The sequence below is a fragment of the Trachemys scripta genome, chromosome 3 (assembly GCF_013100865.1).
Source record: "Trachemys scripta elegans isolate TJP31775 chromosome 3, CAS_Tse_1.0, whole genome shotgun sequence".
Taxonomy (NCBI): domain Eukaryota; kingdom Metazoa; phylum Chordata; order Testudines; family Emydidae; genus Trachemys; species Trachemys scripta.
The window spans coordinates 54,814,308-54,833,063 of NC_048300.1; the positions used below are offsets into that span (position 1 = coordinate 54,814,308).

Below are 18,756 nucleotides of genomic sequence, written 5' to 3' on the forward strand. Positions count from 1 at the left end.
GGTCCGAGAATTGAAACCGGATATCGTAGGAATAACTGAAACATGGTGGAATGGCAGTCACGACTGGAACACAGGTATGGAGGGGTATGCGCTGTTTAGGAAAGACCGGGATAAAGGTAAAGGGGGGGGGGTGGCATTGTATGTCAATAGTGAAATAAGCTGTAAAGAAATAATAGTGGATGGAATAGATAATACAGAGTCCGTCTGGGCAATACTCAAGCTGGGTAAAAGTACTACTAGAGCCTCTCCGGGGATAGTGCTTGGGGTGTGCTATAGACCGCCGGGATCGACCCAGGATATGGATAAGGAATTGTTTAATGTATTAAGGGAGGTAAATACTAATAGAAACTGTGTAATTATGGGGGACTTTAACTTCCCGGATATAGATTGGGGAACAAACGCTAGTAGCAATAATAGGGCTCAGATGTTCCTAGATGTGCTTGCGGATCAATTCCTTTATCAAGTGGTAGCTGAGCCGACGAGGGGGGAGGCCATTTTAGATTTGATTCTGGTAAGTAGTGAGGACCTTGTTGAGGAAGTGGTAGTGGGGGACAACTTGGGCTCCAGTGATCATGAGCTAATTCGCTTTAAACTAAATGGAAAGAGTACCAGAATTAAGTCAAGGACTAGGGTTTATAATTTTAAAAAGGCCAATTTTAACAAATTAAGGGGACTGGTAAGGGAAGTGGATTGGGCAAACGTATTAAGGGACCTAAAGGCAGAAGAAGCCTGGGATTACTTTAAGTTAAAGATGCAAGAGCTGTCAGAGGCCTGTATCCCCAAAAAGGGAAAAAGATTACTAAGCAAGAGACTTAGACCGAGCTGGATGAGCGACCGGCTGAAAGGGGCGATTAGGAAAAAACAGAAAGCGTACAAAGAGTGGAAGAGGGGAGGGATCAGTAAGGAACCTTACCTTAGCGAAGTCAGAGAATGTAGAGATAGAGTGAGAAAGGCCAAAGGCCGGGAAGAGTTGGACTTAGCGAGGGGAATTAAAAGTAATAGTAAGAGGTTTTACAGCCATATAAATAGGAAGAAAGCAAAGAAAGAAGAAGTGGGACCGCTGAAGACTATAGCCGGAGAGGAGATTAAAGATAATCTAGGCATGGCGCAATATCTCAATGAATATTTTGCATCGGTGTTTAATGAGGCCAATGAAGGTATTAGGGATACTAGCACCGTTACAGAGGGGCATACGGGATGGGGGATTACCGCATCCGAGGTAGAAACAAAACTAGAACGCCTTAATGGGACTAAGTCGGGTGGACCAGACGATCTTCATCCGAGAATATTGAAGGAATTGGCGCGGGAAATAGCAGGCCCATTAGCGACTATATTTAATGAATCTGTAAACTCGGGGGTAGTCCCGTTAGACTGGAGAATAGCCAATGTGGTTCCTATTTTCAAGAAAGGGAAAAAAAGTGACCCGGGTAACTATAGGCCTGTTAGTTTAACATCAGTAGTGTGCAAGGTGCTGGAGAAGATTCTGAAAGAGAAACTAGTTGAGGACCTTGAGGTTAATGGCAAATGCGATAAATTACAGCATGGTTTTACGAAGGGCAGATCGTGCCAAACGAATCTGATCTCCTTCTTTGAGAAAGTAACGGACTTATTAGATAAGGGAAATGCGGTGGACCTAATTTACCTGGATTTCAGTAAAGCGTTTGATACAGTACCCCATGAGGAACTATTGGTTAAAATGAAAAACATGGGGATCGATATGAAAATCCAGAGGTGGATAGGGAATTGGTTAATGGGGAGAATGCAGCGGGTCGTATTAAAGGGTGAATTGTCGGGTTGGAGGGAGGTTACTAGTGGAGTGCCTCAAGGTTCGGTTTTGGGACCCATCTTATTTAATCTATTTATAACTGACCTCGGGACAGATTGCAAGAGTGGGCTGATAAAGTTTGCGGATGATACGAAGGTGGGAGGAGTTGCAAACTCGGAGGAGGATAGGGATACTCTGCAGGGAGACTTGAATGAGCTTGTGAATTGGAGTATTAGAAATAGGATGAAATTTAATAGTAAAAAGTGTAAGGTTATGCACTTGGGGACGAATAATAACAATTTTAGTTACAAGATGGGGACGCATTGGTTAGAAGTAACGGAAGAGGAGAAGGACCTAGGGGTCCTTGTGGACCGCAGGATGACTATGAGTCGGCAATGTGACGTGGCGGTGAAAAAAGCCAATGCGGTCTTGGGATGTATTAGGCGAGGTATATCTAGTAGAGATAGGGAGGTCCTGCTTCCGTTGTATAAGGCACTGGTGAGACCTCATTTGGAGTACTGTGTGCAGTTCTGGTCTCCAATGTTTAAAAAAGATGAACTCAAACTGGAACGGGTGCAGAGAAGGGCGACTAAGATGATCAGAGGAATGGAAAACCTGTCGTATGAAAAGAGATTAGAGGAGCTTGGGTTGTTTAGTCTGACAAAGCGAAGGCTGAGGGGGGATATGATTGCTATCTTTAAATATATCAGAGGGGTTAATACAAGGGAGGGAGAGGAATTATTCCAGTTTAGTACTAATGTGGACACGAGAACGAATGGATACAAACTGGCCGGGGGGAAGTTTAGGCTAGAAATTAGACGAAGGTTTCTGACCATCAGAGGGGTGAAATATTGGAACGGCCTTCCGAGGGAAACGGTGGGGGCGACGGACCTGTCTGGTTTTAAGATTAAGTTGGATAAGTTTATGGAGGGAATGGTTTAATGATAAAACATAGTAGTCAAGGAAAACCAAGCAATGGTACATGAACAACATAATGGCCAACAAGGGTCAGGCTAGAGACTCTTGCCTATATGCTCGGGGTATTACTGATCGCCATATTTGGGGTCGGGAAGGAATTTTCCTCCAGGGTAGATTGGCCGAGCCTCTGGAGGTTTTTCGCCTTCCTCCGCAGCATGGGGCAGGGATCACTAGCAGGAGGGTCTCAGCCGATTGAAGTCACTAAAACACAGGACTGGGGACTTCAACGGTAGAGTACAGGGAAGGGTCTTGCGGCCTGCAGCATGCAGGGGATCAGACCAGATGATCATAATGGTCCCTTCTGACCTTAATGTCTATGAGTCTATGAGTCTATGAGTCCTACCTATGAAGGATCTCATTACCCAGCTTTGGCTGAGCCCCCAGATGATAGTCCAAACTTGTCTCATCCTCCTGGGTCACAAGGCCTCTTGTACCTATGTGACACCATTCACAAGACTTTGCCTTCGATATCCATGGGCTTGGTTATTGACCGTTTACGCACCAGGCAAGCACAGTCTGTACAAACTAATTTCACTCCCCCACAGAGTTTGGACTTCTCTCTCCTGGTGGGAGAACAAGGAAACGGTATGGATGAGGATCCCTTTGTCCCCCCCGCCAACCCTTGACAAAAAGACTGATTACCAATGCCAGCCACTTTATGGAGCTGCATGCAATACATGAAGTCTGCAAATTCCTACCATTTATTCAGACCTTGTATGCCCAAGTCACATTGGTCAACAGCAGTTTACTACATCAACAAACAAGGAAGCAAGATCCACCCCACTTTGCATGGAAGCAGTCAGTCTCTGGAAGTGGTATATTCACCACCAGATCATCCTCTTGGCATTATGCTTCCCAGGGGTACACAGCACATTATCAGGCAGCCTTAGCAGGTACTTCTCCACAGACCACGAATGGTAATTATATGTTTTGGTGGAATGGAACATCTTTCTGCAGTGGTGATTCCCATCTTGGGATCTCTTTGCACGTCAAGTGAACAAGAAATACCCAACATACTCTTCCAGAGCAGCTCCAGAACGGTGCATTCCTAGTTAAATGGTTGGGACCACTGATGTACAAGAGTACATGATACATGAGTACAACGATTCTGCCCATCTCTCTCTCACTTCTAGTTCTGAGGAAGATCCAACAAGAGGGAACATCTGTGATCCTGTTTGCTCCCAGATGGCCCAGGCAGTTCTGGTTCCCTAGCATTCTTCAGATGTCTGCATGCTCACGCATCCATATTCACCAATTTCCAAATCTGTTGAATCAGGACAGAGGCAAGTTTGAACACCCCAAACCAGCATCCTTCCATCTAACAGTGGTGTCTGGATGGACAACTGATCTAGAAAAGTCATGCTTGGAGGCAGTACAATCTATCCATCAATACTAGGAAAAGTTCCATAAGGCTGTGCTACACAGCGAAATGGAAACTATTTTATGCCTGGTGCCAGCAATGCTGGGTGCTGAGATTCCTTCTATTCTAGACTGCCTCCTCTTTTTAAAAACATTGGGACTATCTCTCAGCTCTGTGTTGGTGCACTTGGCAGCTATCAGTGCCTGTCAACCTCCAGTGGACAGACATTCAGTCTTTGCCCATTCCACTACAGAACAGTTTCTGACGATATTCTATTCCTCTCATAGTGACACCTGTCTCTATCCCACCCTCCATCCCTGCCTTGCTCACAATCTAAAACCACAAAGAACAGGCTTCTGCTGCAAAGCACTCCAGGAAGTCTGGGGCTGAACTTACAGGAAAAGCAGTCCAGAGTGCTCCCTACTTTAGTGTAGGAGCCAGAGGTGACAACTACAAGCAAATACGGCACTCCATACGCATCATGATTAACTCCTAGGCAGACAACACAATACACATGATCATCTGTTGCAGACATAGTTCTATCGTACTGACACAGATTGAAGCTGCTGAAAAGCCTTTCTTTCTCCTTCAAAAATGTACTAGAAAGGGAGATACAGTGTGTGACACCAAAAAAAACATTACAACATGCTGGAATATGGGGCAGACCTTGATGCACCAAAGTCTCTGAAACAAGGCACTAGTGTGCCTTAACTCAGGCATGAGTTTGCCAGGACAAGAAACCAATGTAACCAAGACCAAGGCAGGCACCAAAAATGCCAAGAAAGTAAGTATCAAGGAAAGGGGAAAATAAGTGCGAATGTACTACAAAAATGCACTTGTGTGGTCTTTGCTTTGGCGCACAACTTAGACAACCATTACGGAACCAACAGCAAGGAAGGGATTAGTAATGAAGGGTAGGATGGAAGTACTCAGTGTTGGCTTAATGCTTCTTCTACTGATGTATTTAATGGGAGTTTTACTATTGTCTTCGATGAAGCAGATTAAGACCAGTGCTGAGAGCTTTTGAAAATCCCATCCTAAGATGGTACAGGTGTGACGAGCTGGAGCAGCAAAGTAGCAAATTGGAAGCTTTTTCCCCAACCGAAGTCCAGAAAGAATTGAAAAGAATCCCCTCTGGGGAGTGGTGCTTGATGGAGGGAGACTGGCCTGTGCCCTCTTCAATTACCATTGTCCTCAGAGGGAAAAATTCATTAAGGGCTGAGGGAGTTCTGCCACTATTATTGTAAGGAGCTAAGACACAAGGAATGAGAATGATAGAGGATGGTATTTTTAGGGAAACTCAATGTAAAATAAAATATTTAGAAGTGACTATGTAAAAAGAGAGATTATAATAATTAAATATAGTATACTATAACAAAGCATACACTCATAACAACACAACCAATGTACAAGAAAACTAATGCCCTAATTATATTTTATTAGGCCGTACTACAGGAAAAACGAATCTGTATGAAAAAGTTAATATCTAGATGGAAAGAGTTTTATCTAGATCAGACACAAAATTTGTTTAACCTTCTTGAATTTAGGTAGCTCATTCCACAATAGTCAAAAGGATGAGGGAAATACGATGCATTTTAAAATCACATCTCTTTCTGTTCTTTCACATTTCATTTCTAACGTCTTACTTATGAAATTTTACAGCACATCTCCAATGTTTCAGCTCTATGGTGAAAGCCCAACAACGCAGACACGCTTACATACATTTTACCTTTAAAAAAAAACTATATAATAACCTGCCAGCTTTCACAATCCCCTGCAAAAGCTTGAAGGCACAACATTAACATTCTCAGAGAAATAACATATGAACATATCAATGAAGGCAAAGGATGGGAAAGATCATACACTACAAGCCCAGTCAGTTCAGACACCGCTGTTGTCATATAAATAGTTAAACCATGTGAATAAAAGAATAAAATGTAATAAACTCTTGTAAAATCCCATGAGATAGCACAAATTACAAGACTTCCGACCTCCAGCCATACACATTAAGATAATTAATTTTAATACCTTGGTATAAAGGCTCAGTAGCAATAAGAGTCACATATAATGTCAATCAGTATGATATGCCCATATTTTGGAAGCTGACAGTCACTTGAAAGAAAGAAAGGATGATGTTTATTGCTGATAAAGTAACATCACTGTAACTTGAAAAAAGAAATGTCTCTCAAATGTTTCCTTTCTGCAGACCTCTTCATAAGAGAGGTCATTTCATGGACATTCTCCCCAACACGCAATCACCTATAGCTCTGGTTTCAAAATATTGATTCTGTGGACTACCAAGAAGTATTCTCTGTATTACTGATGGTCCACAGGTCACAGTATAAGAACCACAGATTTGAAACCACAATAAAACCTCATGCCTCATAAAAATATAATTTAATCATCAGCCTCTTCTTCACAGCTCTGTCTTAAAAACATTTCAAATTTCCTACCAGTGGGCCTGTGTAGTCTAGTCTCGAAGGAGCTCTATTTCTGAACAAAGATCAACTTAAAAATTCTCACAATCAAAAATATCTGACAATAAGTGTTCAATATTAAAGCACTATTAAGGAACTCAACCCCACCCTTACCCGCTCAGAAGAGATTCTCCAGGCTCTTTGCCATTAGAGCTGGCTGCATTTAATGTTTACTGTTTAACTTTCAATAAAAAGGTTCTGGGCTGGGATCCTCTATAAATGAAATCACATAGAAACTTCCTAAGGCTAGGGAAGGGGAATTCCCAACCTTTCACCTGTCTGTTCAGAATCTTCTTTTCTAAGAACTTGATTTTCCTATCAGTTACCAGATTTAGGTAGCGTTTTCACTAGCTTTTGTTGTTCCTTTAATTTACCCTCTACAGAAGAGGTTGTAGACTCCATATTATCCACTCAGTTTCAACTCAAGTAATTCTACATGTACCTCAAAAGTTCTGAGCTCAGTCAAGGCTGCTTCTATTATATCCAGAGATAACCGGCTGCAGAAAAATCTCTCCAAGGCAGTGGTGGAAACTCTACTGTAAGATATATTTTAAAACTAGACTGGACAAAACACCAGAATATGCACTATAGGAAACAATCCTGCACTGGCCTCCAGATGATGATCTGAAAAATCTAATGCATTATTTCCATCTCTGCCTTCTAGGAATCTATGATACAGCTAAGAAGTCCATTAGATGTAACGCTGTTACCAAAAAGTCATGCAGAGCAGGGCTTTTGAAATGGTAGGAAGAACTTGTGTTAATGGGCTTCTCAATAGATGTTGCGTGTCAATTCCATTAGTACACACTCTCAAATTAATTTAAAACTTACAATGAACACATATAAGGAAAGTGCTCTAATGCAAGGTAGTAGAATGTTTTTATTACTTACTGCACTTTTGTTAAACAATTTTTAGGGTAAAAATGTAGCATTAATTCTTACCATTACAGTTTACTGTCAAATGCAAGGATTTCTTTGTGTCTCTCACTTGTCACTTAATTATTTACCACTTGCCTCAACTTCAGTTTCAGCACATAGTCATAATTTATATCTCTTCAGTCCCTCAATAAATTGCCTTGGACATAAGACTTCATTGCTAACAAATTTAATGTCCTTCATATTCTATTTTACTAATTGTTCTGTGTCAGTTTCAGTGATGAAGACTGAAAGAAATAGGGTAGGCATCTAGGAGCACTTAGAGCAGGGGTGGGCAAACTTTTTGGCCCGAGGGCCACATTGGGGTTGCAAAACGGTATGGAGGGCCAGGTAGGGAAGGCTGTGCCTCCCTAAACAACCTGGCCCCCGCCCCCATCCGCCCCCTCCCACTTTCCACCCCTGGACTGCCCCGCTCAGAACACCCGACCAATCCAACCCCCTTGCTCCTTGTCCCCTGACCACCCCCTCCCAGGACCCCCGCCCCTAACCATCCGCCCAGGACCTCACCCTCTATCCAACCCCCCCTGCTTCCTGTCCCCTGACTGCCTCCCCCTCGCAGAATCCCCAACCCCTTATCCAACTCCCCGGCCCCCTTACCATGCCACTCAGAGCAGCATGTCTGGCAGCCGCACCACTCGGGAATTGGGGACAGCAGGGGAGGGGCTAGCCTCCCCGGCCAGGAGCTCAAGGGCCAGGCAGGACGGTCCCGTGGGCTGGATGTGGCCCAGGGGCCGTAGTTTGCCCATCTCTGATTTAGAGACTATGGTGATGGATGTTAAAGAAAAATAGGATAGGTATGTAAATTAATTGCCACAATAAACATAAATAAATTATACAGAATATAAGCATCTGGGATAATGTTATTCCATCATTACTTTAAATTAAAAACTTATGTTACAAGTAAATGAGATTTTGCCTATACATTAATCTTCCTAAGATTATGAATTTGAGATCTAAAGTCATAGTTTATTCACCTTTGAAATATGTCCATAGTTCTAACAAATCATAGTAAGCATTTTACGGTGCCTTTCCTCTAAGGATCTCTCAGCACCTAACTATACAAACAATAATTTTCACAACATCCCTGTGAAACAGGTGTTATTATACACCCTGTATGGATTAATTAACTGAGAAAGAGAAAATTAAGCTACTTGTCCATGAGCACACACAGCAAGTCAATGACAGAGCTGGCATCAGAATCAAGGAGACCTGACTCCAACTCTCCTTTTCTAGTCACTTGTCTGAAATCACACTGCCTCCCTATTAGCACTGATAGGAGTTGCAGGTGTGCATCTTGAGAAGATTAGACCTTTAGCACCTATTATCCAGTTCTGTTTCATTCATCATAACAGCTGTCAAGGACAAGTAGCTGTTCAGTTCATCTGTTCGTGCTGGGACAGTAAAACTATCAAATACATTTATGTCCTTGGGCAACTGCACTTCTGGTAAGCTCTGTTCTTTACATTTCTAGTACACTACTTTGTACTCTCATTTTCAGTACACATCAACAACTAATGCTGTACACAGTACACAAACATTAGATAAAGTCTCATGGGCAGATATGTATAGTAAATTCAGAGCAGTACTGTATGAAGAAAGTTTTATAAGGGGAGGAGAGCTCTTATTTAACACAATAGCATTAAACTTAAAAAAAAAAATACAATGAGTCGAAGGGGGTAACCACAATCATTAAACTGAATATTTATTATTTTCATGCTGGTTGGATTTTCTTTCCTTTTTGAAAGCACATTTAGAAATGATGAAAAGGTGGTAGTTTTACAGTTTTGGAATACATAGGTTCCCTTCAGAACAGCTGCTACACAGGCACTGGCAATGCAAGCTTTTGCCATTTCACGCTATACCAAAATGCCTTCGCCTTGACCTGGAGAGATCAATTACAGGGGACAAGAAAGCAAGTCAATCTCTATGATCCATTCAGTTCCTGTCTCTCTACTGAGACTGCCAATAAGGCAGCCAATCAGTAAAAACTAGGGTGGTGTTTTAGTTATGTGATTACCTGTCCACTAGGAACCAGACAGTGATCATCAACTTATTTTAATAAGCAAACAGATTAGTGATATTTCTAAATTAGATGCTGTCAAATCTAATCCACTCAAGCACCCCTCTCTTCTCAACATACTTTATAAAAACAGATAGATGGAAACATCTAAATATTACTAATTGCTCAGGGGTTGTTTCCATTTACATAACATTATGTTTCCATAATTACTCTCTTCTAGGGTAAATACACACATGAGTTTAATTTTCTTCCCAAGTTGTTTTTTGTTGAAAAATACATGGGGCTGTTAGAAATCTAAAGCTGAGGCCATGCTCTTCTTTTCTTGATGGGCAGGGGAATATTAAAAAAGTTCAGTGGTGTTGAAAACTTGCTGAATATAGAATTCCATCCTCAATCATGAAGAACTCTTCTGGCCCTACTCCCAGACTAGTAAAAGGAACATTTCAGCCTCTAAATGATAAAGCATGGACCCAGCTCCACTAAAGTGAAACACAACTTCTTCTACTGACAGCTGATTTTCTTAGCATACTCAAGTTTGTGTATTTATCAAAGAAAAAGCCCTTCAGGACAACAGTATTTATTATAGGATTATTTCTGTGAATCCAGGGAACACAAGCACTAGCTAAACAACATTATTTTAACCATTATATCCTATTATTTAAATGCTGAAAAAGGCTAGCCAAGTCATTTTAATTTTCTTTTAACAAGAAAAAAATAAAATAAATTAAAACTAAAAAATAGCTGTCACCTTGCAATGAACTTGTGGAGCTCTGAAATAGCTTCCATCCACTCCTGTAGAATGTAGCTCTTCAACCTCTCACTGCATTTACTTACATTGCCTGCTGGCTGTCAGCTCTGAGTGGGGCTGAGAGATGGAGTTCTCCCCCATTGCCCTGGCGCTGACAGCCCGAGCTGTCAGCTGGGTGCGGGGCTCATTGCTGGGCGCCCTGCCCTGGTGCTGACAACTCGGGCTATCAGCGCTGGGGAAGCTGTCAGTAGTGGTGGGAGCCATCTGTGAGCCCCACGCAGGGCTTACAGCTGAGGTTGTCAACCCCAAGGCTGCCGGGCTCCAGCTGTCAGTATCCTTCAATGCCCTACTTCAGTGGGTGGATAGTGCACCACCGACAGAAGGAGCAAATGTGGACGTGAACCATCGCTTTAATTACTGCGGTGGCTGTATATCAACTTAAGTCAACTTAATTTTGTAGTGTACACAAGCCCTTAGATTCTAGTGACTTTGATAGTAGCAGGAAACATAATGATGTGATAGGTTTTCTATGATAAACCCTTTTTTCTTAGAGATTCTTAGAGAGAAAATAAGTAAATTCAGTGCTAGTAATAGGTGTTGGACTGATAGTCCTGGAGACTGTACTACAGATTCTCTATTTATACACAGAACAGGTACAATACAGCCAGCTGCTCTACGAGCATCTCAGACACCATACCACCAACAGGCTTCAAACTTGGCCTGGAAAGTCCACTTCAAAAGAATGGAAAGTCTAGTCACTCTCTATAGTTGTGTCACTTCTACATTTATGAGGAAACCTCCCACTGTCGCACTAGCACCCGTGCAGCTAGGATGGTGCTAGCAACAGTGGGCATGCCTGTGTAGACAAGGCTCATAAATTCTTACTACAATGTAATCTAGACCTACTTAAAGCATGGTTAGACAACACACCTGAGCCCTGTTTACATGAGCACTCCTACTATTGCCACCAGCAGCAGAACAGCATAGGTACCACTGCAACAGTGAAAGATTTCCCCAAAATGCTAGCGTAGATAAGATTCATGCTGATACAAAGGCCATGTTTATACTACAGAGCCTACGCTGGCATAGCTATGTTGGCATAGCTCCCTACAATAGGCACAGCATATACCAACAGAAGGAGGAGTTCTGCAGTTTGACAGGAGTTCACTATTAGCTATGCCCAGAGAAGCCCCTTTTCTGTCAGCACAACTGTGTCTACACTGGAGGTTTTGCTGGAATAGCTGTGTCAGGGGGCATGATTTTTTCACACTTCTAGCCGACATAGCTAGGCCGGCATAACTTTGTAGTGTAGACCAGGCCACAGAGATTCTCAGTCTGCTGAGACTGCTAATTGAGGCCAACTAACAGACTATTGCGATGATGTCCATTTACAACATACAAAATCTCTTCAAGCAGAAAATTCATTCAAGTGTCTGAACCTGGATTCAATTTGTTTACATTTTGAAAATATTTTCTTTACAAGTTTAAGGTAAAGCAGAGAGTGCTTTTCAAAACTCAAACTTTAAGCAAATTACTTTTAATACAGTCAGTGACTGGTGGTATTTTGAAAAACTAACCACCAGTTTTCAGCATTTGTATGTCAGGCAAGATCTTTTCTTCCAAGGATTTCTTACTGTGGTAAGCAGCACAGGAATGGGAGTCAAACTCCTGGGGCCTGACCCTGCATCCCTTGAATGCAAGTTGGATCAGGCCCCTGAGTTGTATTCTTTACTCAGCTACTGACTTGCTGTGTGACCTATTGGCAAGTTACCTAATCTTTGTGCCTTACTTTCCCCTCTGCAAATGAGGATACTTTCCCAGTTTTCTTAATCCTTTCGAGAGCTTATGATGATATGTGTAATGTAAGTATTATTTTGTTTACCATGCACACATAAAACACACCAATGTGCATTTTAATAACTGTGCAAAGTAAAAACAGTGTATTTACATTATATTGTGTTATGCCTCAAGTTGCTGATATACATGTTAGAAAGTATGGTCATGTGTAATTACAGGATAGGGCCTAATAGTGAGAAAATCTCTCAGAAAATTTGGCCAACTTTCATGTTTCATAACAACACAGCTCTGGTTTACTTGCTCCCAAAGTGGAAACATTCATAGCAGAATGAGCCTTTTTCATAAAGTGTGAATGTACAGCTCATTTAATATTCCTCCCTAAGAGAGCTACTGTTGGCAGCATTAATAAAGTTACATTGTAATTAGGTGGGAAAGAGGTATTTTGTAACATTGTTCTGTTTCCGCAAATGTTGATAATTTTCCCAAAATGCTTCCCAAAATTGCTATTACCTTTCCTTAAAACCTGCCGCATACAAACTGTTTTGCTAATTTGCTTAAACCGTTTTGGTATATTCAATTATAATCTTTAGCAGTAGCGGGAGACTTTTGTAGCAATGCACAATGCAATGTAACATGTCGCGGCCTCAAGTCATTAAGATAATCCTCAGGGCTTCTTGAGGCCATTTTGTAGTTTTGGAAAAAATAAAAATACAAAGAATTAATTTGGTTGGTTAAAAGCTTCAGTTTTCAAACAATGGAAGTTTAGCCCATATGACATCTTGACTGTGTCAGAACCTCTGTCAGGTCCATTTTTTGGGAGTTCAGAGAACTCAAATGTAACTTTGCAAGGAAGCCCAGTTCAACAGACAGTACCGAAAACCTGGTCATGAAACTTCTAAATTACAAGAAAAGATGCTGTTAGAATGAAGGCAGATTCCAATTAAAAGGCAGCGAAACATGCTGAGAAGAGATCTACCTCAAGAAACAAGAGAAGATAATAAAAATTACAATGAGCGTATGGATCAGAAAAGTAACTATATACTATGGATTACTGGTGCCTACATATCATGGTGATGGCGTTCTATAAATGAAATAGATAATCTAATCTATTCTAACACTTTCTGATTGAAGAACAATTAGATTGGTAGATGAGATACACAAAGCGTGCATCCAGGTATGGTGTGGCACTGCAGGTTTTATTGGCCTGAGCTTGGGATAGCTGCATTACTCATGAGTGACAGAACCATGAGTGAACAAGTTATGCAAGACATCTCAAATGTGTGTTAATAAAACCTGTATACCACGCCACCACATAGTCTGTATACATCACATATTTAAAACAGAAATAAAATATTTTAAAGAATTAAAAAATATATGGGTATTGTTTTTTGTATCACTCCACTTGTAAAGCAAGTTGTGGAGAATGCAGGAAATTTCTGTATTATTTTTATGAAAAGTAGGCTTGATTCAGTTTACCTACTCAGTTTTGTATTGTCATCTACTTGGTTCCAAGGAGTTAACTTCTTTCCAGAACCATTTGATAGGAAGAGGGTGAAAAGGGATGTTTGGACTAGCTGTGGATCACACAAGTGTCTGGATTGGTATAAATGAATTACCAAGAATTGTCAACACTGTGAACAGAGCCATCTTGGAGATACAGTGCAGACAACGACTGGACCATTAACTTTTAACAACTTTAAGGGACTTTTTAGAATGTGGATGGGTGATTATCTGTCTGGACGCAACCCCTCCCTGATCTAAACCCAAGAAGGGCAATACACATGAAAACAGTGTGACTGGGACTTGAGATAAAGGAGATGTGTTAAGAAGAGGCTTATATAAGAAACTTTGCTCTCCCAGCAGAAGAGAGCTAAATCCAATCAAATCAGGGACCGTTGGGTAGGGCCAGGTGCAGGCATGTAGTTTGTCTTCCAGGAAAATGCTCTTAGGCTATATCAGGGTTTGGCAACCTTTGGCACGCGGCCTGCCAGGGTAAGCCCCCTGGCGGGGCAGGCCGGTTTGTTTACCTGCCGCATCCACAGGTTCGGCCAATCGCGGCTCCCACTGGCCGCGGTTCGCCGCTCCAGGCCAATGGGGGCTGCGGAAAGCGGCGCGGGCCGAGGGACATGCTGGCTGCTGCTTCCCACAAAAGTGGTAGTGTAGACATAGCCTTAGCCAAGCAAGGGGAAGCTCAAGGTTAGGGTAGAGTTGTGCATTTAGACTTTTCCTTGCCATTTTAACCCAATGTCCCTGACTATTGTATTCTTGTTGAAAAGAAAATAATCTATTGTTTTGAAATGGCTATCCTGTGTCACTGCAAACATTTGCTGGCTACATAGCTTCCAAGGGAGTAACTAGGGTCCAAACTCAGCTGGACCTGCTAAAGGAGCCACAGTGAGAAACAGAGGCATTGAAGCCAGGGCATCTCTCTGGAGCAAAGCGTAGGACCAAAATTTGTGTGGCAGATGAGAGAGTTAGAGGTACATAGTAAATATAATTTATCACATGGATAACACGAACATATGTGGGAAGGCTGGCTGGAAACACTTTCTGACAGAAATAAGAGCTCTGAAACATTTTCACAGTGTGGGAAGCAGCGGGGGCCGAGGGATGTGCTGGCTGCCCTTCCTGCCGCCCCCATTGGCCTGGAGCGGCGAACCACGGCCAGTGGGAGCCGCGATCGGCCGAACCTGCGGACGTGGCAGGTAAACAAACCGGCCCGGTCTGCCAGGTGCTTTCCCTGAACAAGTGGTGCACTGGCTTTGAGAACCACTGGTGTAGATCACATCTTATTTTGCGATGTGGGTGAGAGAACTGGACAGCGAGCCTATGGCTATTCTGTGGCCAATATATTCCTCTCTAATGTGAAAACAGTAGCAGGTAGGACAAAAGGAGGGGGGGGGGAGATAAGATACTAATGCACCTTCAACCTGCAGATTTTCTGTATAATTACTTCCCTACACACTGCAGAGAGGAAATTTATGGTAGACCAATATATCATCACTTGTACTTGAGATAGGAACAGTGAAATTACCAAGTAAAGTAACTGACCATTATCTGCATTTTTCTGGCCAAAAAAGTACCAGCAATACTATTATTACTACTACGAATTTGAATCTCCCATCTAAAGGCAACAAACAACTTCAATGAATGTATTAGTTAAACCTCACAACACACTTGTGGAGCACTGTAACTAAGTACAACAGTTTATAGAAAAATAAATAGGCCCAGAGAAATTATGTAACTTGCCTAAATTCATTAAATTAAATGCATTTGATGATACAATCAGGTTAATTCAGCATTTATTAAAAAAGAAATCAGTTCATATAATCAATTACTTTAATCTAACTGCATGCAACTTGTTACCCTAATCAAGGGTACCTGAGCTAACCTTTTCACTATCACAAAGCACATCAGAGAAAATGACTTGTATTTAAAATGAGCCACTAATGAAATCAACACAGCCATAAATAATGTTAAATGAAGGAGAGAACAAAAACCTTTTCTAAAATAAGGTTAGATGCTAAAAAGACTTGAAAACTCAAAAGAAGAAATATATATATTTTCTACAGATTTTTCTTCCCAGATACCTTGTAAACCTTATGATTTTATCTCAGGTTTTTTTAACCCATCTACTTGGTCATCCAACTTATCCATATCAATGCCTTTTTGGTTTAAATATCAGAATGTCATGCCCTTTCTCAAACTCTATGCATTATTAGTGAGCTATGCTAAAACTATTGTAGTCAGTACTTTTCCATCTCTTCTATTCCACCCAAGGTGTTTTCAGCAGTTGAAAGGAATGTCATTTCACTATTGACCAGAAAAACAAAAGCACTGAATCAATGTTAGCTTTAACTTGACCTCTGTGTAACTACAAAGTCTAATATAGTTACTTCTGTGTAGTAATGTAGATAAACCAAGTAAAATGCTTAACAAGGCAAAACAAAAGAAGATGAAAAACAAGCTCTCCTTTTAAAGTGTATTTATTAATATCAAACACTTCCCCCACTACCCTTGGTTCCTTATTCTGCACTCTAGAGTTTGGGTTAGAGTTAGGCAACCAGACCTCCTCCCCCATACTAAGAAGTCTTTTCAATATTCCTCTGTAAGGGCATTATGAATCTTTGAAGTTTTCTTCAAGGTAATAAACTAGGAAGCTTTTCTTTTGGGAAACTTTCATTTGTCAGGTGCCATGCAAAATAAGGACTTGCACTACAAGATCTTCCAACTTATCTCTAAGTGAAAGTCACTTGTAAGCCTGAAATGCTTTTCATGAAACTTTCAAGCAGATATTTCAAGACTGAAGGGGAGGGGGAACATTGGGACATTGTTAATTCCAAAAATGGAAGAAGCGAAATCTAATTTAGGAAGCAGATAGATTTTTCCCTCTGACCCTTCCATTTTAGGAGTAAAAATTAGTTTATTAGCAAGTCTGTGTGCCAACTGTGTTGTCCAACAACCTTAAAATGAAATATTCTGACACCCCCTCCCCTCCCCCCCCGGAAAAACATCTTACTGAGACTGCAAATTCCTGACCACAGTTAACAATATAGTCTTACAGCTCTTGTAATAAACATCAATTCGAAACTGCTTAACTGTATCCCTTTCTATTGTACAAACTGCCTCTCTTCAGGGAATATGTATCAATCACACACAGGCACAGTACACACCTACACATACATAGATATATAAACACAATCTTAAAAAAACAAAGCTCTCCCATCCCTGGGGTAAATCTGCTGCTAAGCTGAACCTGTACGAGTCATTCCAGGAAAATGTAGGTTGATTTTCAGGGATCAGTGGATCCCACAACAGTCTAGCCAATGGTGGCTCAGCTCTATAAGTGGTAGGCACATAAAAATGGAACTGGCAAGACTAACTGAATTGTTCCCTTCCAGTCAAAGCCAAATATAGTAATCACTATCATGGCTTTTGTCAATTAAAAGTCAAAGTGGTTTTATGGCCTACCAAAGACTTCCTACATAAACAATCAGAGTACAAATTAAAAGTTCTGAGAAGAACTGGAATACTCAACAATTATTCTACTTACTGTTCAATACGTGGGGACAGATATAGCTTGGGGAAAACCTGAGCAGCTTCTGTATCCTCAAAACTGACTGAAAGAAGAGCAACATCCTCTCCTGGATCTTCATTCACATCCTGAATACAAAGAAAAAGCAGGTAACATCAAATTTTACTTTAAGTAATCAGAAACTTACTAGTAAGGAGTCAAAGAGGGTCAAATACCCAGAGTAGGTAAATGAGACATCATAAAGGTTGAAGGGCCTCCAATTTGACAATTTAAAAAAAATCTGTTTGTAAATGTCACTTAATTTTTTAAAATATTTTGACAACAAATTCCGCAGTGCTCATTTTTCTTCAATGAATCAAAAGAAAATCAATTATACTAGCCCAGCATTCACAAGCAACCCCTTACAGTAACATACCATCTTTTCAGTGTATTGGAGCATAAACATTTCAGTAAAAAACAGATTTCATTTTTAAGATTCCTGGAACTGTTATAAACAACTGATAAAAATACCAAAGAATCTTCATATAATATCGTTGGGTCATTGAGTTATACACCCAGATATTACATTTGTGACGTTGTGCAGTCTATATGGTTTTATAAAAACTTGATAATAAGTCAATATAATGTAACTGGGATAGTTTTAGAGAAAATACGGTAATAAGTGAATGTAACGTAATGGGATATGCTTCATGCAAAAGGTCTATTGTAAGGTATCATTACAAAGCTTATAATCTACTGAGTATGATCATCTGATTTGTATAAATGTACCACTCTTGTATCTAAAACTAGAAATATAAAATGTAACTCTGAGGGCCTATTGTAATTGTGTAAAGTGTGGACCATTAATGATGGTTTGGAATCTTGATGACTCCCATTGTCTGCAGATGGCTGTATTTACCTGTGAGTCTTCCTGTATATGTGTGTGCTGGCAAGTGAGTAATGAAGTCTTGCAGTGACATGTGATCATGTCACCTGAACTGGAATCCATCTTTAACCTGGTACTTTTCCAGTGAGGGGGGGTGGAAACCCAGAGAGACAAAGAGTTCCCGCCTTATGCAAAAGATATATAAAGGGGGGAAGAGAACAGAGAGGGGGAGAAGCCATCATGAAGAATCCCCTAGCTACCACCTGAGCTGCAACAAGAGCTGCACCAGGGGAAAGAATTGTGCCCAGGCCTGGAAGGTGTCCAGTCTGAGAAAAACTTACTGAAACATCTCTGAGGGTGAGATTATCTGTATTTAGTTTGATTAGGCATAGATTTGCGCATTTTATTTTATTTTGCTTGGTGACTTACTTTGTTCTGTCTGTTACTACTCTGAACCACTTAAATCCTACTGTCTGTATTTAATAAAATCACTTTTTATTTAGTAATTTACTCAGAGTATGTATTAATACCTGGGGGAGCAAACAACTGTGCATATCTCTCTATCAGTGTTATAGAGGGCGAACAATTTATGAGTTTGCCCTGCATAAGCTTTATGCAGGGTAAAACGGATTTATCTGGGTTTAGACCCCATTGGGAGTTGGGCATCTGAGTGCTAAAGACAAGCACTCTACTGCGAGCTGTTTTCAGGTAAACTTGCAGCTTTGGGACAAGTGATTCAGACCCTGGGTCTGTGTCTGGAGCCAGACGGGAGTGT

General features: G+C 41.1%; 1 protein-coding gene across 1 annotated transcript in view; it reads right to left on the bottom strand.

Annotated features, from left to right (window-relative positions):
- The window catches only part of BABAM2 (BRISC and BRCA1 A complex member 2), a 324,027-nt gene that overhangs the window by 112,996 nt on the left and 192,275 nt on the right, over positions 1-18,756 (bottom strand). Inside the window, exon 7 of the mRNA XM_034764779.1 lies at positions 17,135-17,244. Coding sequence (XP_034620670.1) covers positions 17,135-17,244 — 110 coding nt within the window. The remainder of the gene's footprint in view (positions 1-17,134; positions 17,245-18,756) is intronic.